Below are 26,130 nucleotides of genomic sequence, written 5' to 3' on the forward strand. Positions count from 1 at the left end.
GGGAGGAGAGAGGGATGAGATAGGAGGAGGGATAGAGGACTAAGGGGGCGGAGGAGAGAGGGATGAGATAGGAGGAGGGATAGAGGACTAAGGGGGCGGAGGAGAGAGGGATGAGATAGGAGGAGGGATAGAGGACTAAGGGGGAGGAGAGGAGAAAGAAGAGGATAGGGGGATGAAGAACAGAAGAGACCATTACCTCAGGAGCGATGTAGTCTGGGGTCCCACAGAAGGTCTTGGTGGTGACACCGTCTAACATGTTCTCTTTACACATCCCAAAGTCAGCTATCTTAATGTGGCCTTCTGCATCCAGCATCACGTTGTCCAGCTTCAGATCCCTAGGAGAGACACACACACACACACACACACACACACACACACACACACACACACACGTTAAACATACGTATTAAACATACACTATATATACAAAAGTATGTGGACACCCCCTTCAAAATGTGTGTATTCGGTTGTTTCAGCCACACCCGTTGCTGACAGGTGTATAAAGTTGAGCACACAGCCTTTCAATCTCCACAGACAAACATTGGCAGTAGAATGGCCTTACTGAAGAGCTTAGTGATGTTCAACATGGCACTGTCATAGGATGCCACCTTTCCAACAAGTCAGTTTGTCAAATTTCTCCCTTGCTAGAGCTTTCCCAGTCAACTGTAAGTGCTGTTATTGCGAAGTGAAAACGTCTAGGAGCAACAACGCCTCAGCCGCGAAGTGGTAGGCCACACCAGCTCACAGAACGGGCCAAGTGCTGAAGCACGAAGCGCATAAAAGTATTCTGTCCTCAGCTGCAACACTCACTACTGAGTTCCAAACTGCCTCTGGAAGCAACGTCAGCACAACAACTGTTCGTCAGGAGCTTCATGAAATGGGTTTTCATGGCCGAGCAGCCGCACACAAGCCTAAGATCACCATGCGCAATGCAAAAGCGTCGGCCGGAGTGGTGTAAAGCTCGCCGCCATTGAACTCTGCAGCAGCGGAAATGCATTCTATGGAGTGATGAATCACGCTTCACAATCTGGCCGTCCGACAGCCGAATCTGACCAGTCAGCACAAACACACGTTAAGAACGACGTACTGTCTCCATGACAACAGCGTCTGGACATCAGAACAGCGATTACTAACCTCCATTTGGATGAAGAAGATTTCTACTTCAACGAGTTGGCAGCTCTGGACGTTTAGCTTACCCCGGACCAGGCCCTAATCCCCGGGAAGCGGCGGGGAAAGAGAGGCTAGCGAGGCGCCGTCATGACAAGACTACGCTTGCGAGAATGTAGACCGCGATTTCCCTCTGTTGGCGAACGTGCAGAACAATGGATGAGCTCCGTTCAAGACTATCTTATGTTTCTCGGAGTCATTGCTGAACAGGGACGTGGATTTATTTATTTATTTTTCACCTTTATTTAACCAGGTGGCCAGTTGAGAACATGTTCTCATTTACAACTGCGACCTGGCCAAGATAAAGCAAAGCAGTGCGACAAAAACAACAACACAGAGTTACACATGGAATAAATAAGCGTACAGTCAATAATACAATAGAAAAAAAGAAAGTCTATATACAGTGTGTGCAAATGGATTGAGGAGGTAAAGCAATAAATTGGCCATAGTAGCAAAGTAATTACAATTTAGCAGATTAACACTGGAGGGATAGATGAGCAGATGATGATGAGCAGATGATGGTGTGTAAGTAGTGATACTGGTGTGCAAAAGAGCAGCAAAGTAAATAATAACAATATGGGGATGAGGTAGGTAGATTGGGTGGGCTATTTACAGATGGACAATGTACAGCTGCAGCGATTGGTTAGCTGCTCAGATAGCCGATGTTTAAAGTTAGTGAGGGAAATGTAAGTCTCCAGCTTCAGCGATTTTTGCAATTCGTTCCAGAGTCATTGGCAGCAGAGAACTGGAAGGAAAGGCGGCCAAAGCAGGTGTTAGCTTTGGGGATGACCAGTGAGATATACCTGCTGCAGCGCGTGCTACGGGTGGGTGTTGTTATTGTGACCAGTGAGCTGAGAAGGCGGAGCTTTACCTAGCATAGACTTATAGATGACCTGGAGCCAGGGGGTCTGGCGACGAATATGTAGCGAGGGCCAGCCGACTAGAGCATACAGGTCGCAGTGGTGGGTGGTATAAGGCGCTTTGGTAACAAAACGGATGGCACTGTGATAGCAAATTGGATGTAGTCTGAGTAGAGTATTGGAAGCTATTTTGTAGATGACATCGCCGAAGTCGAGGATCGGTAGGATAGTCAGTTTTACTAGGGTAAGTTTGGCAGTGTGAGGGAAGGAGGCTTTGTTGCAAAATAGAAAGCCGATTCTAGATTTGATTTTGGATTGGAGATGTTTGATATGAGTCTGGAAGGAGAGTTTACAGTCTAGCCAGACACCTAGGTATTTGTAGGATATACAACTCTCTGGTTTTTCTATGCATCGTCAAGACCGGACGGCAGACTCGGGTAAGGTGAGAGGGGGAGGGTTGCGTCCCTTTGTTAACAACAGCCGGTGTGCAATTTCTAATGTTAAGAAAGCCTAGAGTGTTTGTTTGCCTGAGTTAGAATCCCTGCAGACCATTCTATTTACCAAGAGAGTTTATCTATATTATTCGTAGCTGTCTGTTTACCACCACAAACCGATGCTGGCACTAAGACCGCACTCAATGAGCTGTAAAGCACATTCAGAGACGGCGCTCCTAGGTCAAAAGATAGGCTACTATTATCATTGTCAGATCGTGAAATGTGAGTTCAAATACATTTTTTCCTGGAGAAATTATTAGATCACCTGCAATTTTTTATGCACTAAAAAGATCATTGTGGACCAGATTGACACGGTCTTCCCACTATTTATTGTTTCTGCAGGATTCACCCTCTTCAGAGAATCATTCTGCATGATTCACCCTCTTCAGAGAATCATTCTGCAGGATTCACCCTCTTCAGAGAATCATTCTGCAGGATTCACCCTCTTCAGAGAATCATTCTGCATGATTCACCCTCTTCAGAGAATCATTCTGCAGGATTCACCCTCTTCAGAGAATCATTCTGCAGGATTCACCCTCTTCAGAGAATCATTCTGCAGGATTCACCCTCTTCAGAGAATCATTCTGCAGGATTCACCCTCTTCAGAGAATCATTCTGCAGGATTCACCCTCTTCAGAGAATCATTCTGCATGATTCACCCTCTTCAGAGAATCATTCTGCAGGATTCACCCTCTTCAGAGAATCATTCTGCAGGATTCACCCTCTTCAGAGAATCATTCTGCATGATTCACCCTCTTCAGAGAATCATTCTGCAGGATTCACCCTCTTCAGAGAATCATTCTGCAGGATTCACCCTCTTCAGAGAATCATTCTGCAGGATTCACCCTCTTCAGAGAATCATTCTGCAGGATTCACCCTCTTCAGAGAATCATTCTGCAGGATTCACCCTCTTCAGAGAATCATTCTGCATGATTCACCCTCTTCAGAGAATCATTCTGCAGGATTCACCCTCTTCAGAGAATCATTCTGCAGGATTCACCCTCTTCAGAGAATCATTCTGCAGGATTCACCCTCTTCAGAGAATCATTCTGCAGGATTCACCCTCTTCAGAGAATCATTCTGCAGGATTCACCCTCTAAGTCTAACACATTGTTTTCAGATCAAAAAGCAGTAGCAGCAGTGTTCAAATGAGGAACCAAATGAACGGCTCTTTCACCGATGCAATTTGGTTCCCAATGTTCACAAAAAAAGAGATGTTCAAAAACAGCTGTTCGTTCGCGAACGACCCATCACCAATCAATATATACAGCCTAATAAGCAACTAATTCTAGAAAAACTGAGAAAAAAATTGACATTTCATCAATTACAAATGACAAATATTAAACCATCCCCTAGGCTGAAATTGAAAAAGCAAGACCCTCCCCCCATTTTCCTCCAGGTAACCATTATGTAAATGAATGAACCATTATGTAACCATTATGTAAATGAATGAACCATTATGTAACCATTATGTAATCATTATGTAAATGAATGAAGCATTATGTAACCATTATGTAATGGTTCATTCAGAAGCCATGGATTACAGGCAACATCCGCACTGAGCTAAAGGCTAAAGGCTAAAGCTGCCGGTTTCAAGGAGAGGGATATTAATCCTGATAAGAAATCCCGCTACGACCTCTGACGAGCCATCAAACAAGCAAAGCGTCACTACAGGACTAAGATCAAATCCTACTAGGCAGGCTCTGACGCTCGACGGATTTTTCAGGACTTGCAAACTATTACGGATTAAAAGGGAAACCTAGCTGCAAGCTGCCCAGTCCTGTGAGGATCCAAAAAGGTCAGATCAGGTTTGCAATGAATAACTTCAACCAGACCCACTCTCACCCACAGAGGGTGGAACTGGTGGGGGTTAACAACTCACGCTCGGGTGTAAATCAAGGAGAGAAGATTCAGGTCTCCCTCTACAAATTCAGCCAAGGAATGTGCTTTATTTCAAGAATACTTTTCCCGCTAAAACTCTAACACCTTTTAAAGCAAATACAGGAACAATATTTCTAACATAGAATGCGGGGAACGGTCAGAGGCGATCTATAGAACACTAATGTCATTTAGGTTGTTATTTTGTGATGTCATTAAAAATGTTATAAAGGAAATACTGTAACTTGGAAAGTCTATCCACTACATGAGTGATGTGTCCATCCTATGCGTTGTGCATGAAATATGAACAATGATGAAAGTGTTTCTGTTAAGAGAGGGGTATGTTTTACATAAACTTTATACAGTGACAAGTCACGCCCCTGAGTGAGGTCAGAGAACGTGTCAGCCTGATTGTACCGCCCCTTTTGTACAAACTGTATAAAATGATGGGTTAAGAATTAACATACCAGACCAGAGAGACATAGGGCTGCAGCTCACCTTTAAAGTATTAGACCAGAGAGACGTAGAGCTGCAGCTCACGTTTAAAGTATTAGACCAGAGAGACGTAGAGCTGCAGCTCACGTTTAAAGTGGTTTGAACTCAATCTCAACACGAGGTAGAGACGATAAACTCACCTCCCGGACAATCACTGGTACGGCTGATTAGCTGTAATGAATCTAGAAAAGGAAATTTAAGTGGGACCATTCTACTAGTCTGCTCAAACCATCTCATGACCTCACTGGGAATCATCGACACGGCTGGCTAGCCTATCTTCAAAGAGGCATTTTTAAGAGCGAATGGAAGGAGAATCAACTCTGTAGTTCTGTTCAGGACTACACGACAAGTCACCGGATACCAGACAACCGCAGAGGAGAACAACAGTAGAAGAAGACTTGTGGAACCATTTTGGGACAATCAGAGCCTTACCAAGGCGGCCCGGTTCCGGTCTCTATCTCTCTCTCTCTCGCCCTTTCCATGTCTTTTGTAACAAGCAGCTACATTGTTGTCAGTCTGCTAGGGGCCTGTTTTGTGCATGTTTATCCTATTTTACCATTTAGTTAGCTAGTAAATGAATAATAAACCAATTTGTGTAGTACTGAATCAAAAGTAAGGCCAGAGTTAATTGTTACATGATTAATTTAAATCGGGTAACAATTAACCATATTTAGGTTGATTCGATAAATAACAGTCTTTAGATTAATGTTAAAAGTCAAATCACGACACCAGTGATGCGAGGCTACCAGACAAGCTAAATGCCTTCTATGCTTGCTTTGAGACAAGCAACACTGAACCATGCATGAGAGCACCAGCTGTTCCTGTGAAATGCTTACTTACGAGCCCTTTCCCAACAATGCAGAGTTAAAAAGTAAGACAAATCTGCAAAAAAAATAAAGGAAATAGTGACACAATAATGAGACTATGTACAAGGAGTACAAGTACCGAGTCAATGTGCAGGGGTATGAGGTTGTTGAGGTAATATGTAACTAGGCAAGTCAGTTAAGAACAAACTATTATTTACAATGACGGCCTACCCCGGCCAAACACGGACGACGCTGGGCCAATTGTGCGCCGCCCTATGGGACTCCCAATCACGGCCAGTTGTTATACAGCCTGGAATCGATTCAGGGTCTGTAGTGACGCCTCTAGCCCCGAGATGCAGTGCCTTAGACTGCTGCGGATCTGAGGGCCCATGACAAATCTTTTCAGTATCCTGAGGGGGAAGCGGTGTTCTCGTGCCCATTTCACGACTGTGTTAGTGTGTTTGGACCATGATAGACCATTAGGGATGTGTTAGTGTGTTTGGACCATGATAGACCATTAGGGATGTGTTAGTGTGTTTGGACCATGATAGACCATTAGGGATGTGTTAGTGTGTTTGGACCATGATAGACCATTAGGGATGTGTTAGTGTGTTTGGACCATGATAGACCATTAGGGATGTGTTAGTGTGTTTGGACCATGATAGACCATTAGGGATGTGTTAGTGTGTTTGGACCATGATAGACCATTAGGGATGTGTTAGTGTGTTTGGACCATGATAGACCATTTGGGATGTGTTAGTGTGTTTGGACCATGATAGACCATTAGGGATGTGTTAGTGTGTTTGGACCATGATAGACCATTAGGGATGTGTTAGTGTGTTTGGACCATGATAGACCATTTGGGATGTGTTAGTGTGTTTGGACCATGATAGACCATTAGGGATGTGTTAGTGTGTTTGGACCATGATAGACCATTAGGGATGTGTTCGTGTGTTTGGACCATGATAGACTATTAGGGATGTGTTAGTGTGTTTGGACCATGATAGACCATTAGGGATGTGTTAGTGTGTTTGGACCATGATAGACCATTAGGGATGTGTTAGTGTGTTTGGACCATGATAGACCATTAGGGATGTGTTAGTGTGTTTGGACCATGATAGACCATTAGGGATGTGGACGCTGCACTACAACGGGTTGATGCTCGGCCCTCTGTTTCCTGTAGTCCACGATCAGCTCCTTTTGTCTTGCTGACAAACATTCACAAGGCCGCGGGGCCAGACGGAATACCACACGTAACAAAAATGAAGTAAAACAGTCACTCACCGGTAAACGATGCCTTTGGAATGGAGGAAGAGGAGGCCGATGGAGATCTCTGCTGCATAGAAACTACACACACACACACACACCCTGAGTTAGACCAGGCACAGGAGTGCGTGCGTGCTGCATGTGTGCGTGTGGTGTGTGTACTCACACAGCGTGGGGTTCCTTGAACTTGCCGACCTGCTGGATCTGATACATGAGGTCTCCTCCGTTGATATACTCCATCACAAAATATAACCTGTCCTGGAGAGAGAGAGAGAGAAGGGTTAAAGAGAGAGGGAAGGGAGATAGAAACAGAGAGAGAGACAGAGCTAGACACAACACAGAGAGAGGGACAGAGAAAGAGAGACAGAGAGAGAGAGAGAGAGAGACACTCCATCAACAAGAACACCCCTTCAAGCAGACCCGGAGAGCTGGAGGTGGAGAGAGACATATCTGCACTCTGGACTGTGGTGAGACAACATCAACAGGAGAAAGAGCAGAAGAACAGAGCACTAGAGGAGAGGATCAGACTGCTGGAGGAGAGGGTGAGAACGATGGCGTGTGACAGAGGAACAACCCATTAGAGAGCTGTCCACCCCCGCAGAGAAGCCAGCAGAACAGTCCACTCCAGATCCTGACCAAAGTCTCCACACCACAGCAGAACAGTCCACTCCAGATCCTGACCAAAGTCTCCACACCACAGCAGAACAGTCCACTTCAGATCCTGACCAAAGTCTCCACACCACAGCAGAACAGTCCACTCCAGATCCTGACCAAAGTCTCCACACCACAGCAGAACAGTCCACTCCAGATCTTGACCAAAGTCTCCACACCACAGCAGAACAGTCCACTCCAGATCCCGACCAAAGTCTCCACACCACAGCAGAACAGTCCACTCCAGATCCTGACCAAAGTCTCCACACCACAGCAGAACAGTCCACTCCAGATCCTGACCAAAGTCTCCACACCACAGCAGAACAGTCCACTCCAGATCCTGACCAAAGTCTCCACACCACAGCAGAACAGTCCATCTCAGACCATAGCTTCGACATCACAGCAGGACAGATAAATGAAGAACCCCAAACCCAGGGGACCCCACCCCCTCCTAGCAACCCCCGTCAGCCCCCCCTGACAACACCCCACACCCACTGAGGACACACACAAGCAACAGATTGTACTCATATAGGCCCCCTCAGATCAGACCTATGCCTCTCCTGCCCACCCTATGCCCCCCACTCCCGCAAAGAGGGCCTCAACATGGAAGTCACACATACGCCCAGGCCATGAGCAGACGAACAGGCCCAACCCCTACTCTTACACTAGCGCAAGCCAATGGCATGCACCAAATGCCCAGCAGGCTCTGCTCACACTTACTGTTCTGAGGCCAAACCACACGACTAGCAACATTGGACACTTTATGGAACACAAAGCCTTCACTATCTCATCCTGGATTATCCAAGGCCTGAGGTTATCTGCCTTTGCCCCAAATAGCAGAAACCAACCTACCAGGAGTAAAACAGGGAAGAGACTCAATGGATATGCTAACTTGGTATAGAGCAGACCTAACCCACTCTATTCAATTAGGCAAAACAGGAACATTTTACATTTAGGTAAGAATTCAAAAGGAAATTATCTCCTTTTTCCCTCCCCCATATGCCCCCCCCAGGCACAACTATGACAACATAACCAACAAAAACGTGTCACAACTCCTGCAGCTCTGTCGCACGCTGGGTATGTACGTTCTCAGCCCTCTCCTGTACTCCCTGTTCACCCACGACTGCGTGGCCATGCACGCCTACAACTCAATCTTCAAGTTTGCAGACGACACTACAGTGGTAGGCTTGATTACCAACAACGACGAGACGGCCTACAGGGAGGAGGTGAGGGCCCTCGGAGTGTGGTGTTGGGGGGGAAGTATATGACATTATAAAATCAATGTACACAAACAACAAATTGGCAATAAAACGCACAGATTTATTTCCTTAGGACCATGGGGTGAGACAGGGATGCAGCTTGAGCCCCACCCTCTTCAGCATATTTATAAAAAAATTGGCGAAGGCACTAGAACAGTCTGCAGCACCCGGCCTCACCCTACTGGATTCAGAAATCAAAATGTCTACTGTTTGCAGATGATCTGGTGCTTCTGTCCCCAACCAAGGAGGGCCTACAGCAACACCGAGATCTTCTTCATAGATTCTGTCAGACCTGGGCCCTGACAGTAAATCTCAGTAAGACCAAAATAATGGTGTTCCAAAAAAGGTCCAGTCGCCAGGACCACAAATACAAATTCTATCTGGACACTGTCGCTCTAGAGCACACAAAGAATTACACCTGCCTCGGTCTAAACATCAACACCACAGGTAACTTCCACAAGGCTATGAACGATATGAGAGACAAGGCAAGAAGGGTCTTCTACGCCATCAAAAGGAACATAAAACTCAACATCCCAATTAGGATCTGGCTAAAAATACTTCAATCAGTTATCAAACCCATTGCCCTCTATGGTTGTGAGGTCTGGGGTCCACTAACCAACCAATAATTCACAAAAAATGGGACAAACACTCAATTGAGACTCTGCATGCAGAATTCTGCAAAAATATACTTTGTGTACAACGCAAAACCCAAAACAATGCAGGCAGAGCAGAAATAGGACTATACCCGCTCATTATCAAAATCCAGAAAAGAGCTGCTCAATTCTACAACCATCACAGAGCCCTCACCTAAAGAGAGATGAACCTAGAGAAGAGTTTCTTCAGTCAACTGGTTCTGGGTCTCTGTTCACAAACAGACCCCACAGAGCCCCAGGACAGAAACACACAAATATAACTATTTGACACACTGGAAAGAATCAACCAAATAACATAGCTAACTGGAATGTTATCTGTCCCTAAACAGAGAGTACACAGTGGCAGAATACCTGACCACTGTGACTGACCCAAAAAATTAAAGAAATCCTTGACTATGTACAGACTCAGTGAGCACAGCCTTGCTATTGAAAGAGGCCACCGTAGACAGACCTGGCTCTCAAGAGAAGACAAAGAGAATGAGGAGAGAGTTAGAGAGAGACAGAGAGAAAAAGAGAGAGAAAGCAAGGGAGGAGAAAGAGAGAGAGAAGAGACTGTTCAGTATTCCCCAGGTTTTCCCAGAATTCCACCTCAGAAAACACCGATAAAAGCAGAACACCTGCTCTTGAGAATGGTGTGTGCCCCTGTGTGTGTGTGTGTGTGTGTGTGTGTGTGTGTGTGTGTGTGTGTGTGTGTGTGTGTGTGTACCATGGTCTGGAAGCAGGAGTGGAGCTGTGTGAGGAAGGGAGGTTTGCCTGACAGGGCCAGGACTCTCTTCTCCACCATGGTACATTCCACATCATCATCCTGGATCACCACATCCTTCTTCAGGATCTTTACGGCGTACAGCTCGTCTGCTCCTTTACGCTCTGCTAACATCACCTAGAGATGAGGGGATATTTAACAGGATCTTTAACAGAGTAACACACTGTCTCTCCGTCCCCCACATACAGTCTCTCCACCCCCCACATACAGTCTCTCCGTCCCCCACATACAGTCTCTCGTCCCCCCACATACAGTCTCTCCGTCCCCCACATACAGTCTCTCCGTCCCCCACATACAGTCTCTCCACCCCCCACATACAGTCTCTCCGTCCCCCACATACAGTCTCTCCACCCCCCACACACAGTCTATCCGTCCCCCACACACAGTCTCTCCGTCCCCCACATACAGTCTCTCCGTCCCCCACATACAGTCTCTCCGTCCCCCACATACAGTCTCTCCACCCCCCACATACAGTCTCTCCGTCCCCCAAATACACTGTCTCTCCGTCCCCCACATACAGTCTCTCCGTCCCCCACATAAAGTCTCTCCACCCCCCACATTCAGTCTCTCCGTCCCCCACATACAGTCTCTCCGTCCCCCACATACAGTCTCTCGTCCCCCCACATACAGTCTCTCCGTCCCCCACATACAGTCTCTCCGTCCCCCACATACAGTCTCTCCACCCCCCACATACAGTCTCTCCACCCCCCACATACAGTCTATCCGTCCCCCACATACAGTCTATCCGTCCCCCACATACAGTCTCTCCGTCCCCCACATACAGTCTCTCCGTCCCCCACATACAGTCTCTCCGTCCCCCACATACAGTCTCTCCACCCCCCACATACAGTCTCTCCGTCCCCCAAATACACTGTCTCTCCGTCCCCCAAATACACTGTCTCTCCGTCCCCCACATACAGTCTCTCCGTCCCCCACATACAGTCTCTCCACCCCCCACATTCAGTCTCTCCGTCCCCCACATACAGTCTCTCCGTCCCCCACATACAGCCTCTCCGTCCCCCACATACAGTCTATCCGTCCCCCACATACAGTCTCTCCGTCCCCCACATACAGTCTCTCCACCCCCCACATACAGTCTCTCCGTCCCCCACATACAGTCTCTCCACCCCCCACATACAGTCTCTCCGTCCCCCAAATACACTGTCTCTCCGTCCCCCACATACAGTCTCTCCGTCCCCCACATACAGTCTCTCCGTCCCCCACATACAGTCTCTCCACCCCCCACATTCAGTCTCTCCGTCCCCCACATTCAGTCTCTCCGTCCCCCCACATACAGTCTCTCCGTCCCCCACATACAGTCTCTCCACCCCCCACATACAGTCTCTCCGTCCCCCACATACAGTCTCTCCGTCCCCCACATACAGTCTCTCCACCCCCCACATACAGTCTCTCCACCCCCCACATACAGTCTCTCCGTCCCCCACATACAGTCTCTCCACCCCCCACATACAGTCTCTCCGTCCCCCACATACAGTCTCTCCGTCCCCCACATACAGTCTCTCCGTCCCCCACATACAGTCTCTCTGTCCCCCACATACAGTCTCTCTGTCCCCCACATACAGTCTCTCCGTCCCCCACATACAGTCTCTCCGTCCCCCACATACAGTCTCTCTGTCCCCCACATACAGTCTCTCCGTCCCCCACATACAGTCTCTCCACCCCCCACATACAGTCTCTCCGTCCCCCACATACAGCCTCTCCACCACGTACCTTCCCGAAGCTGCCCTTGCCCAACACCATAATGAAGTTGAAGTCTGTCAGTTTGACGCGGTCCTGGTTACCGTTGCTATCGTACTTAGAGGTGGAGTTAGAGGAGGAGCCGTCTGTGTTCTTACCAGGACCGATCTTAGCCCTCTGATGGGGAGAGACAACTTATGATCAGAGTTACAGTTTCTTATGACAACATTTTGGGTTTGATAACTGCCAGAAAACCCAACTACATGTTCTTCAATCTAGAGGTTGGAACAGGGGACTGTTACATACATGCAGCGGTTGGAACAGGGGACTGTTACATAGAGGTTGGAACAGGGGACTGTTACATAGAGGTTGGAACAGGGGACTGTTACATACATGCAGCAGTTGGAACAGGGGACTGTTACATACTTGCAGCAGTTGGAACAGGGGACTGTTACATACATACAGCGGTTGGAACAGGGGACTGTTACATACATACAGCAGTTGGAACAGGGGACTGTTACATAGAGGTTGGAACAGGGGACTGTTACATACATACAGAGGTTGGAACAGGGGACTGTTACATACATACAGCAGTTGGAACAGGGGACTGTTACATAGAGGTTGGAACAGGGGACTGTTACATACATACAGAGGTTGGAACAGGGGACTGTTACATAGAGGTTAGAACAGGGGACTGTTACATAGAGGTTGGAACAGGGGACTGTTACATAGAGGTTGGAACAGGGGACTGTTACATAGAGGTTAGAACAGGGGACTGTTACATAGAGGTTGGAACAGGGGACTGTTACATAGAGGTTGGAACAGGGGACTGTTACATACATACAGAGGTTAGAACAGGGGACTGTTACATAGAGGTTGGAACAGGGGACTGTTACATAGAGGTTGGAACAGGGGACTGTTACATAGAGGTTGGAACAGGGGACTGTTACATACATACAGAGGTTGGAACAGGGGACTGTTACATAGAGGTTGTAACAGGGGACTGTTACATAGAGGTTGGAACAGGGGACTGTTACATAGAGGTTGGAACAGGGGACTGTTACATACATACAGAGGTTGGAACAGGGGACTGTTACATAGAGGTTAGAACAGGGGACTGTTACATAGAGGTTGGAACAGGGGACTGTTACATAGAGGTTGGAACAGGGGACTGTTACATAGAGGTTGGAACAGGGGACTGTTACATAGAGGTTGGAACTGGCCTAAATGGAGAGGCGATGGGGTAACATTAGTGAACTGGACCTCCACTTAAGATGGAAATCAAACTGCATCTGGTTGACTGGGATTCCCCCGAGGGAAAGTGTTTAGCACCACGGCTGAGCGGGTAAAAATAAGGTGTTTGGAGCCTAGGATATAATACTAGCAGCCCTCCCTCTGGCTGACACACTCACCTCCGCCAGTGATGTCATTGGTTTCTCTCACCTCAAACTTCTGTCGTAGTTCCTCGTTGCCTTCCTCTCCGTCTGGTTGGACAGGAACATTAAAGTACTCTCCCTCCTCTTGGGACAACAATTTAAACCTGTAGAATATACGGATTAACACTACAGATTCATACCATTGGCTCTGTGTTCGGCTGGCGTTAAAGTGGCACTAGTTTCAAATTCACATTACTTTGACATTTCGTTGGGTAAAAACAGGGCCCACTGGCATTTCCCAGCCCTAACGCCAGGTTTGGCAATGTACCTGTTTTATATCAGCCCTGCGCTCAGATCGGAGGGGTGGAAATATTTTAGGCGTGTCCTTAAAAACATGATCCAAAGTGGTCATTTCAGGCAGAGCTGATGGGGATATTTAAGACCAACCAAAAACAGGTTTTAGCGGTAACGCTGTTGGTTCTGGAATGAACTCTGACAGAGGAAACTCAGCCTATCCAGCTGTGATGCATACTGCTCATATGTACATGGAACAAGAGCAGCCTAACGTGCTTTTGGTGCCTGTATACTTCCTATTTAGAAACATAAACTAAGGTTTTTTCTTCTCCCATTTCGTGGTATTTGATTAAAAAAAAACAATAAAAAAAACAATTAAGGCCTTTTTTTTGTCTGCCCAATGCAATCGTGAAGTAGTCAAGACTGTCGATAAAGGGATTGGCTCCTGAGACCACTTGGAAATAAATGTTAAATCACCAAGGCTTTATTAAAACGTCAAGTTAGAGAGGAGTGAAACAGTGAGCTGACATTCCCTTTGGATCTCTACCTTGTAGACAGACCCACATTATTTTATCCATGTAGGTCCCGTTTTGGAGGTGTGTAACCCCCCCCCCCCATGGTGTAGGCTACGTGTCCATGCCCGTCATGAAACGAGAGACGAGACCCTCTGTGAATATCGGTGATTCTGGTATTTAGAAGTTATCTGTAAACTGTAAAAAATGGCTTGTTTTCCGCTTCATATGTTCTAACCCCAAGCCCACCCTTAGGCCTGCGATAACGAAGGCTTTTTTAAAAAATTATCTTTATTTAACCTTTATTTAACTAGGCAAGTCAGTTAAGAACAAATTCTTATTTACAATGACGGGCTACCAAAAGGCCTCCTGCAGGGACGGGGGCCTGGGATTAAAAATAAATACAAAATATATATATATATATAGACAAAATACAGATCTCGACAAGAGAGACACCATAACACTACAGAAAGAGAGACCTAAGACGACAACAACAGCATGGCAGCAACACATGACAACACAGCAGGGTAGCAACACAACATGACAACAACATGGTAGCAACACAACATGGTACAAACATTATTGTGCACAGACAAGAGCACAAAGGGCAAGAGACAACAATACTTCACACGAAGCAGCCACTACTGTCAGTGAGAGTGTCCATTATTGAGTCTTTCAATGAAGAGATAAAACTGTCCAGTTTGAGTGTTTGTTGTAGCTCGTTCCAGTCGCTGGCTGCAGCGAACTGAAAAGAGGAGCAACCCAGAGATGTATGTGCTTTGGGGACCTTCAACAGCAATGCCTGTCTCGTTTATCCTGAAGATTTTATGATGTCATTATATTTTACATTTATTTATTGTTGTTTGAAATTTTTTTAACTGATTGACTGTAATAAAATGAAATGAAAACAAGCAATCTGATGTGAATGATTCCCCTTCCTGGTTTTATGGTGACGACTTCCGTGACGCACATTCAATGCAACTTCTAGAGATGTGAATGTGATCTGATCTGTAAGATGGTTCAACTTCTAGAGATGTGAATGTGATCTGATCTGTAAGATGGTTCAACTTCTAGAGATGTGAACGTGATCTGATCTGTAAGATGGTTCAACTTCTAGAGATGTGAATGTGATCTGATCTGTAAGATGGTTCAATTTCTAGAGATGTGAATGTGATCTGTAAGATGGTTCAACTTCTAGAGATGTGAATGTGATCTGATCTGTTAGATGGTTCAACTTCTAGAGATGTGAATGTGATCTGATCTGTTAGATGGTTCAACTTCTAGAGATGTGAATGTGATGTGATCTGTTAGATGGTTCAACTTCTAGAGATGTGAATGTGATCTGATCTGTTAGATGGTTCAACTTCTAGAGATGTGAATGTGATCTGATCTGTAAGATGGTTCAACTTCTAGAGATGTGAATGTGATGTGATCTGTTAGATGGTTCAACTTCTAGAGATGTGAACGTGATCTGATCTGTTAGATGGTTCAACTTCTAGAGATGTGAACGTGATCTGATCTGTTAGATGGTTCAACTTCTAGAGATGTGAATGTGATCTGATCTGTAAGATGGTTCAACTTCTAGAGATGTGAATGTGATGTGATCTGTAAGATGGTTCAACTTCTAGAGATGTGAATGTGATCTGATCTGTAAGATGGTTCAACTTCTAGAGATGTGAATGTGATCTGATCTGTAAGATGGTTCAACTTCTAGAGATGTGAATGTGATGTGATCTGTAAGATGGTTCAACTTCTAGAGATGTGAATGTGATCTGATCTGTAAGATGGTTCAACTTCTAGAGATGTGAATGTGATCTGATCTGTAAGATGGTTCAACTTCTAGAGATGTGAAAGTGATCTGATCTGTAAGATGGTTCAACTTCTAGAGATGTGAACGTGATCTGATCTGTAAGATGGTTCTGTTTAGGTTCATAAAACACAGACCTAATGGGAGCAGTGTAACGAGGGACAGGACATTCTCTCCCTTCCTATTGGGGAGCAGTGGAACAGGGGAGAGGACATTCTCTCCCTTCCTATTGGGGAGCAGCGTAACGGGGGAGAGGACATTCTCTCCCTTCCTATTGGGGAGCAGCGTAACGGGGGAGAGGACATTTTCTCCCTTCCTATTGGGGAGCAGTGTAACGGGGGAGAGGACATTCTCTCCCTTCCTATTGGGGAGCAGCGGAACAGGGGAGAGGACATTCTCTCCCTTCCTATTGGGGAGCAGCGTAACGGGGGAGAGGACATTCTCTCCCTTCCTATTGGGGAGCAGCGTAACGGGGGAGAGGACATTCTCTCCCTTCCTATTGGGGAGCAGCGTAACGGGGGAGAGGACATTCTCTCCCTTCCTATTGGGGAGCAGTGGAGAGGACATTCCCAGCAACTGGGAACAGTTTAGATGTAAAACCCTCCATAGTCTGTTTTAATATTATATGGCCATAGTCTGTGCTGTTTTAATATTATATGGCCATAGTCTGTGCTGTTTTAATATTATATGGCCATAGTCTGTGCTGTTTTAATATTATATGGCCATAGTCTGTTTTGTTTTAATATTATATGGCCATAGTCTGTGCTGTTTTAATATTATATGGCCATAGTCTGTGTTGTTTTAATATTATATGGCCATAGTCTGTGTTGCTTTAATATTATATGGCCATAGTCTGTGTTGTTTTAATATTATATGGCCATAGTCTGTGTTGTTTTAATATTATATGGCCATAGTCTGTGTTGTTTTAATATTATATGGCCATAGTCTGTGTTGTTTTAATATTATATGGCCATAGTCTGTGCTGTTTTAATATTATATGGCCATAGTCTGTGTTGTTTTAATATTATATGGCCATAGTCTGTGCTGTTTTAATATTATATGGCCATAGTCTGTGCTGTTTTAATATTATATGGCCATAGTCTGTGTTGTTTTAATATTATATGGCCATAGTCTGTGTTGTTTTAATATTATATGGCCATAGTCTGTGCTGTTTTAATATTATATGGCCATAGTCTGTGTTGTTTTAATATTATATGGCCATAGTCTGTGTTGTTTTAATATTATATGGCCATAGTCTGTGTTGTTTTAATATTATATGGCCATAGTCTGTGCTGTTTTAATATTATATGGCCATAGTCTGTGTTGTTTTAATATTATATGGCAATAGTCTGTTTTGTTTTAATATTATATGGCCATAGTCTGTGCTGTTTTAATATTATATGGCCATAGTCTGTGTTGTTTTAATATTATATGGCCATAGTCTGTGTTGTTTTAATATTATATGGCCATAGTCTGTGTTGTTTTAATATTATATGGCCATAGTATGTGTTGTTTTAATATTATATGGCCATAGTCTGTGCTGTTTTAATATTATATGGCCATAGTCTGTGCTGTTTTAATATTATATGGCCATAGTCTGTGTTGTTTTAATATTATATGGCCATAGTCTGTGCTGTTTTAATATTATATGGCCATAGTCTGTGTTGTTTTAATATTATATGGCCATAGTCTGTGTTGTTTTAATATTATATGGCCATAGTCTGTGCTGTTTTAATATTATATGGCCATAGTCTGTGCTGTTTTAATATTATAAGGCCATAGTCTGTGTTGCTTTAATATTATATGGCCACGGGGAGAAATGATGGTGCCTGTAAGTGTGGAACAGCCTATTTTAAAACAAGTTGTTTTCATTTTGTTTAGAATTTGATTAGAATAAAAATCTGTCTGTTTTCAGGTCGTATCAATAGTGAATGTAATCTGCTTATTGACAGTGTTGTCCATGCTCAGCCATAATGGAATTTACAGTACACCTAGTCCCTATATCAGTGTGAACGTTATTGAAGCCATGGAATTACTGTGGACTGCAAATGGGTTCAAGTCAATGTATTTAGCAAAGATAGCTCTTCGTTTTGTTATTTCATGTCTGGAGTTGATTCCAAGGCAAAAACATAAAATATCATAAATACACAACTTGAAGCAACCACATAATTCAGCATGGAGCACGTTCTGATTGGTCAGTGAAAGGCTATCTCTCGACACACCCACAACTTGCTTATTCATTAAACCCAGCCCTTCCACGCAAAAAGCCCCTCCATCTCACCATCCTCCCTCCCTCCCTCCTTCCATCTTACCATCCTCCTCTCCCTCCCATCTCACCATCCTCCCTCCCTCCCTCCTTCCATCTCACCATCTGCCCACTCCTTGTTTCTAGAGTTTGTGGATGCCTCTCTCTACCTCTCCATCCTCTCCCTCGATCCTCCATCCTCCATCTCTCCATCCTCCTCTCCCTCCCTCCATCCATCTCTCCATCCTCCCTCCATCCATCTCTCCATCCATCTCTCCATCCTCCTCTCCCTCCCTCCATCCTCCTCTCCCTCCCTCCCTCCCTCCCTCCCTCCCTCCCTCCCTCCCTCCCTCCCTCCTCCTCTCCCTCCCTCCATCCTCCTCTCCCTCCCTCCATCCTCCTCTCCCTCCCTCCATCCTCCTCTCCCTCCATCCATCTCTCCATCCTCCCTCCCTCTCTCCATCCTCCCTCCCTCCCTCCATCCTCCTCTCCCTCCCTCCATCCTCCTCTCCCTCCCTCCCTCCCTCCCTCCATCCTCCTCTCCCTCCCTCCATCCTCCTCTCCCTCCCTCCATCTCTCCATCCTCCCTCCCTCCATCTCTCCATCCTCCTCTCCCTCCCTCCATCCTCCTCTCCCTCCCTCCATCTCTCCATCCTCCTCTCCCTCCCTCCCTCCTCCTCTCCCTCCCTCCATCCATCTCTCCATCCTCCTCTCCCTCTCACCATCCATCCACTCCTTGTTTCTGGAGCTCTGAGACGCCGAATGAGAGTGCTCCCATGAAGTCGTTCCTGCTGGTCAGATCCCAGTCCCAGATCTCCACCGACAGACGCCGGTCCTTATCAGAGTCCTTCAGGGGACTGTAGGGAGAGAGAGAGAATCAATACTTCCCAAGATGCAACAGCTCAGACTTTATCTTCATGTCTTTATCTTGACAGAGTGTAAAGTTCACAGATATTGGAAATGTTAAAAGGTCCCAAAGGCTTCTGCACACCAGCTAACTACTGATGATGTGGTACCGGTCAACTACAACCAGCTAACTACTGATGATGTGGTACCGGTCAACTACAACCAACAAGCTAACTACTGATGATGTGGTACCGGTCAACTACAACCAGCTAACTACTGATGATGTGGTACCGGTCAAATACAACCAGCCAGATAACTACTGATGATGTGGTACCGGTCAACTACAACCAGCTAACTACTGATGATGTGGTACCGGTCAACTACAACCAGCTAACTACTGATGATGTGGTACCGGTCAACTACAACCAGCTAACTACTGATGATGTGGTACCGGTCAACTACAACCAGCTAACTACTGATGATGTGGTACCGGTCAACTACAACCAACAAGCTAACTACTGATGATGTGGTACCGGTCAACTACAACCAGCTAACTACTGATGATGTGGTACCGGTCAAATACAACCAGCCAGATAACTACTGATGATGTGGTACCGGTCAACTACAACCAGCTAACTACTGATGATGTGGTACCGGTCAACTACAACCAGCTAACTACTGATGATGTGGTACCGGTCAACTACAACCAACAAGCTAACTACTGATGATGTGGTACCGGTCAACTACAACCAGCCAGCTAACTACTGATAATGTGGTACCGGTCAACTACAACCAACCAGCTAACTACTGATGATGTGGTACCGGTCAACTACAACCAGCTAACTACTGATGATGTGGTACCGGTCAACTACAACCAACCAGCTAACTACTGATGATGTGGTACCGATCAACTACAACCAACTAACTACTGATGATGTGGTACCGGTCAACTACAACCAGCTAACTACTGATGATGTGGTACCGGTCAACTACAACCAGCTAACTACTGATGATGTGGTACCGGTCAACTACAACCAACCAGCTAACTACTGATGATGTGGTACCGATCAACTACAACCAGCTAACTACTGATGATGTGGTACCGGTCAACTACAACCAACTAACTACTGATGATGTGGTACCGGTCAACTACAACCAACCAGCTAACTACTGATGATGTGGTACCGGTCAACTACAACCAACTAACTACTGATGATGTGGTACCGGTCAACTACAACCAGCTAACTACTGATGATGTGGTACCGGTCAACTACAACCAGCTAACTACTGATGATGTGGTACCGATCAACTACAACCAGCTAACTACTGATGATGTGGTACCGGTCAACTACAACCAGCTAACTACTGATGATGTGGTACCGGTCAACTACAACCAACCAGCTAACTACTGATGATGTGGTACCGATCAACTACAACCAGCCAGCTAACTACTGATAATGTGGTACCGGTCAACTACAACCAACCAGCTAACTACTGATGATGTGGTACCGATCAACTACAACCAACCAGCTAACTACTGATGATGTGGTACCGGTCAACTACAACCAGCTAACTACTGATGATGTGGTACCGGTCAACTACAACCAGCCAGCTAACTACTGATGATGTGGTACCGGTCAACTACAACCAACTAACTACTGATGATGTGGTACCGGTCAACTACAACCAACCAGCTAACTACTGATGATGTGGTACCGATCAACTACAACCAACTAACTACTGATGATGTGGTACCGATCAACTACAACCAACCAGCTAACTACTGATGATGTGGTACCGGTCAACTACAACCAACCAGCTAACTACTGATGATGTGGTACCGGTCAACTACAACCAACCAGCTAACTACTGATGATGTGGTACCGGTCAACTACAACCAGCTAACTACTGATGATGTGGTACCGATCAACTACAACCAACCAGCTAACTACTGATGATGTGGTACCGATCAACTACAACCAACCAGCTAACTACTGATGATGTGGTACCGGTCAACTACAACCAACAAGCTAACTACTGATGATGTGGTACCGATCAACTACAACCAACTAACTACTGATGATGTGGTACCGATCAACTACAACCAACCAGCTAACTACTGATGATGTGGTACCGATCAACTACAACCAACTAACTACTGATGATGTGGTACCGATCAACTACAACCAGCTAACTACTGATGACCAACAGAGACGACACACCAGACAGATCAGAGATCTTATCAGACTCCATCACAGCACTACAGAAGGGAGGAGGAAGAGAAACAAAGTGCAAAACAACCTTTCCTACTGTATGTTTATCTGTGTTGCCTGGATCTCCTTTAAAACAAAGATAATGTCAAGTCTAGAGCTCTCCCAACTCTAAGGGTTCTACAACAAAGATATTATAAACACAGGAGATATCGCACCATTTGATTTTTATAACCAAAGACATAAACATGAAATATATCTCTAAATGTGATGGTCTGTATAACAAAGATATTATAAAGAGTAGAGATATCTCACAATGTGAAGGTCTCATTCCAGGTGGGGTTCAGGTTACACTTGATGGTCTTGGTCTTCTGCTTGGTGTCACTCTTGGGGTCGGGGATGAGTTTGAGCTTCACGTAGGGGTCAGACAGACCGTTAGGGTCCATGGGGACCAGGTTACAAGCCTCCTGGACTGGAGAGCGGAGGAGTGAGGGGAGGAGAGGATGGAGAAGGGGAGGGAGGAAAGGAGGGAGAGGGGGAGGATAGAAGATAAATAGTTAAATTGTCAAACTCAACAGCTCTCTCTCTACCACAACAGCTCTCTCTCTACCGCAACAGCTCTCTCTCTACCGCAACAGCTCTCTCTCTACCGCAACAGCTCTCTCTCTCTCTCTCTCTCTCTCTCTCTAGCTCAACAGCTCTCTCTCTCTCTCTCAACAGCTCTCTCTCTCTCTCTCTCTCTCTCTCTCTAGCGCAACAGCTCTCTCTCTCTCTCTCTCTAGCTCAACAGCCCTCTCTTGCTCTCTAGCTCAACCGCGCTCTCTCTCTCGCTCTCTCTCTCTCTCTGTAGCTCAACAGCTGTCTCTCTCTAGCTCAACCGCGCTCTCTCTCTCTCTCTCTCTCAAACTGTAATTCAAATGAAATTAACTGTCTACTGTATTGCTGCTTTGAAAGGATGGAGAGAGGGCTGCTCAATGAGAGTGATTGAAGAAAACATTCATCTCTGTTTGTATATCTGACAGGTTGAATAAAACCACCAGCAGGGGAATTTAAAATCAATAACTATTTAGCCCCAAACACAATCCAGAACCACTACATCTGTCCACTACTGCTGTTCAGAGATCAATAATCAGGATTCAGTGTACAGTAACACAGCAGGCCAGGGTACAGCAACACAGCAGGCCGAGGTACAGTAACACAGCAGGCCAGGGTACAGAAACACAGCAGTCCAGGGTACAGTAACACAGCAGGCCAGGGCACAGCAACACAGCAGGCCAGGGCACAGCAACACAGCAGGCCAGGGTACAGCAACACAGCAGGCCGAGGTACAGTAACACAGTTACACAGCAGGCCAGGGTACAGTAGCACAGTAGGCCGAGGTACAGTAACACAGTAGGCCGAGGTACAGTAACACAGTTACACAGGAGGCCAGGGTACAGTAACACAGTAGGCCGAGGTACAGTAACACAGTAGACCGAGGTACAGTAACAGTTACACAGCAGGCCAGGGTACAGTAACACAGCAGGACAGGGTACAGTAACACAGCAGGCCAGGGGTACAGTAACACAGCAGACCAAGGTACAGTAACACAGCAGGCCAGGGAAGAGCAACACAATAACACAGCAGGCCAGGGTACAGCAACACAGCAGGCCGAGGTACAGTAACACAGTTACACAGCAGGCCAGGGTACAGTAGCACAGTAGGCCGAGGTACAGTAACACAGTAGGCCGAGGTACAGTAACAGTTACACAGCAGGCCAGGGTACAGTAACACAGCAGGCCAGGGTACAGTAACACAGCAGGACAGGGTACAGTAACACAGCAGGCCAGGGGTACAGTAACACAGCAGGACAGGGTACAGTTACACAGCAGGCCAGGGTACAGTAACACAGCAGGACAGGGTACAGTAACACAGCAGGCCAGGGGTACAGTAACACAGCAGACCAAGGTACAGTAACACAGCAGGCCAGGGAAGAGCAACACAATAACACAGCAGGCCAGGGTACAGCATCACAGCTCTCTCTAGCTCAACAGCTCTCTCTCTCTAGCTCTATATCCTGAACAGGTCTCTCTCTCCCCCTTCTCTCTCCCTCTAAACAGCTCTTTCTATCTCTACTTGGTTCTGAATGCTCCATTTGTTAACACTTACCACCAGTTTAGTTAGTCAGTACAGAACAATCAATTCTCTTCTCTGGGTGAGCCGAGTGTTCCGGAGATGTGGGTCAATCGTTGGGTCATTGATCAAATAATGGACTTTCCAGTTCCGCCCCATCACTCACACACACACACACACACACACACACACACACACACACACACACACACACACACACACACACACACACACACACACACACACACACACACACACACACACACACACACACACACACACACACACACACACACACACACACACACAGCTCCGAACAAGACTCAGGTCTCCAGTTTAAAGCCCCACCCTGCTTGTTAATTCCTCAGGGTCTAAGACGTTGGGGGAGGGAGGGGTGCTGAGGTGACATATGGAATTGTTTAAGATGGTCGTACCATATATCAGTTAGCTGAATTGTAGGACCCCTTTAGGTACCACCCCCCCAGAAAATATATAGATAAATCATAGATTTAGGCCTTTACGACTATAGACCATAGAAACACATTCAGAAATAGCAAAAAGGACAGTCAAAAAAATGTATCATAAGAAACAAGGTTTTGAAGTGTCTGTCCTAAATCTAGGAGAAATATTTAACCCTTTTTCTGGGTCGGCACAAAACTACCTTTATACTTACATTCGTTTAAAAACGGTACTGGTTACCTTCAGACGAGTCCTGTGACACTTGTGGAGGTCGTACTTGTGTGTGTGTGTGTGTGTGTGTGTGTGTGTGTGTGTGTGTGTGTGTGTGTGTGTGTGGGGGGGATTCTCGGGGGGCCATTCTGTTCATGAAAGTCTCCCCTTTCCACAGTGGCCTCCCATTAGTTTGTAGCCCAAACGGTTCGGACGCTACCAAACAATCGTTGGCACATGGACGGTACAGACTTCAGATGAGTCTCCTGACACCTGTGGGGGTCGTAGAGCTAAACGGAGAACACGGTCCTGTGGGGGTCGCAGAGCTAAACGGAGAACACGGTCCTGTGGGGGTCGTAGAGCTAAACAGAGAACACGGTCCTGTGGGGGTCGTAGAGCTAAACAGAGAACACGGTCCTGTGGGGGTCGCGGAGCTAAACAGAGAACACGGTCCTGTGGGGGTCGCGGAGCTAAACAGAGAACACGGTCCTGTGGGGGTCGTAGAGCTAAACAGAGAACACGGTCCTGTGGGGGTCGTAGAGCTAAACAGAGAACACGGTCCTGTGGGGGCAGTAGAGCTAAACAGAGAACACGGTCCTGTGGGGGTCGCAGAGCTAAACGGAGAACACGGTCCTGTGGGGGCAGTAGAGCTAAACAGAGAACACGGTCCTGTGGGGGTCGTAGAGCTAAACAGAGAACACGGTCCTGTGGGGGTCGTAGAGCTAAATAGAGAACACGGTCCTGTGGGGGTCGTAGAGCTAAACAGAGAACACGGTCCTGTGGGGGTCGCAGAGCTAAACGGAGAACACGGTCCTGTGGGGGCCGTAGAGTTAAACGGAGAACACGGTCCTGTGGGGGTCGTAGAGCTAAACAGAGAACACGGTCCTGTGGGGGTCGTAGAGCTAAACAGAGAACACGGTCCTGTGGGGGTCGTAGAGCTAAACAGAGAACACGGTCCTGTGGGGGTCGTAGAGCTAAACAGAGAACACGGTCCTGTGGGGGTCGTAGAGCTAAACAGAGAACACGGTCCTGTGGGGGCCGTAGAGCTAAACGGAGAACACGGTCCTGTGGGGGCAGTAGAGCTAAACGGAGAACACGGTCCTGTGGGGGTCGTAGAGCTAAACGGAGAACACGGTCCTGTGAGTCTCCCCTTCCCATAGAGTATTTCAGTAGGTCAAACTGTTCGGACGCTACAGACGTTTTCGTGTGAAGACCGATATTCGTCTCATAGACTGATAAACAAACATCGCTCTAACTGTCACCTTTCACTGCAGATGTGGAAGAGAGACGCTGGCAGATGTTGTGGATTGAGAAACAAACAAACAGATATCTCTAGTTTAAACAGAGACTCTTTTTGTTATGGAACTTAGACTGACGCACTGGTGTGTCAATCCACCACTCACGGGGGTTAATGAGTCGGTGCAGGGAGTGTTTCCTGTGTGTGTGTGTGTGTGTGTATACACACTCACTGTAGACGGTGAGTTTGTTGTCCTTGATATCTGCGGTGATCTGGATGCGTCCTCTCCTCTCAGTGTGGTCTGTTCCACACAGACTGGGAACGTTAGACACACAACGCTTATGGATGTTCATCATACAATCTAGAGAGAGAGAGAGAGAGAAACACACACACACACACACACACACACACACACACACACACACACACACACACACACGTCAATTCCATTTCAATTTAGAAATCAAACCAAATTACAATCATGCATTTTCTTCATTGAAAACATTAAAGAGAAAACAGGAATTTCAGAACAGATATTAAGCCTAGTCCTCTCAACACAGTATACCATCTCTGATGGACAGACCGTAGAGTCTCTCAACACAGTATACCATCTCTGATGGACAGACCGTAGAGTCTCTCAACACAGTATACCATCTCTGATGGACAGACCATAGAGTCTCTCAACACAGTATACCATCTCTGATGGACAGACCGTAGAGTCTCTCTCCAACACAGTATACCATCTCTGATGGACAGACCATAGAGTCTAACACAGTATACCATCTCTGATGGACAGACCGTAGAGTCTCTCTAACACAGTATACCATCTCTG

The 26,130-nt window shown here is 46.3% G+C and overlaps 1 protein-coding gene across 3 annotated transcripts in view; it reads right to left on the minus strand.

Moving 5' to 3' along the window:
• The window catches only part of LOC115182231 (protein kinase C beta type), a 94,528-nt gene that overhangs the window by 16,189 nt on the left and 52,209 nt on the right, over positions 1-26,130 (minus strand). For all 3 annotated transcript variants that reach the window (XM_029743854.1, XM_029743855.1, XM_029743857.1), the window contains exons 5-13: positions 25,531-25,659; positions 21,596-21,752; positions 18,947-19,081; positions 13,434-13,530; positions 12,024-12,167; positions 10,236-10,409; positions 7,133-7,224; positions 6,985-7,047; positions 197-335 (exon numbers count right to left, since the gene is read on the minus strand). In XM_029743854.1, the coding sequence (XP_029599714.1) occupies positions 197-335; positions 6,985-7,047; positions 7,133-7,224; positions 10,236-10,409; positions 12,024-12,167; positions 13,434-13,530; positions 18,947-19,081; positions 21,596-21,752; positions 25,531-25,659 (1,130 nt within the window). The remainder of the gene's footprint in view (positions 1-196; positions 336-6,984; positions 7,048-7,132; positions 7,225-10,235; positions 10,410-12,023; positions 12,168-13,433; positions 13,531-18,946; positions 19,082-21,595; positions 21,753-25,530; positions 25,660-26,130) is intronic.

Source organism: Salmo trutta, unplaced genomic scaffold (assembly GCF_901001165.1).
Source record: "Salmo trutta unplaced genomic scaffold, fSalTru1.1, whole genome shotgun sequence".
NCBI classification, from domain to species: domain Eukaryota; kingdom Metazoa; phylum Chordata; class Actinopteri; order Salmoniformes; family Salmonidae; genus Salmo; species Salmo trutta.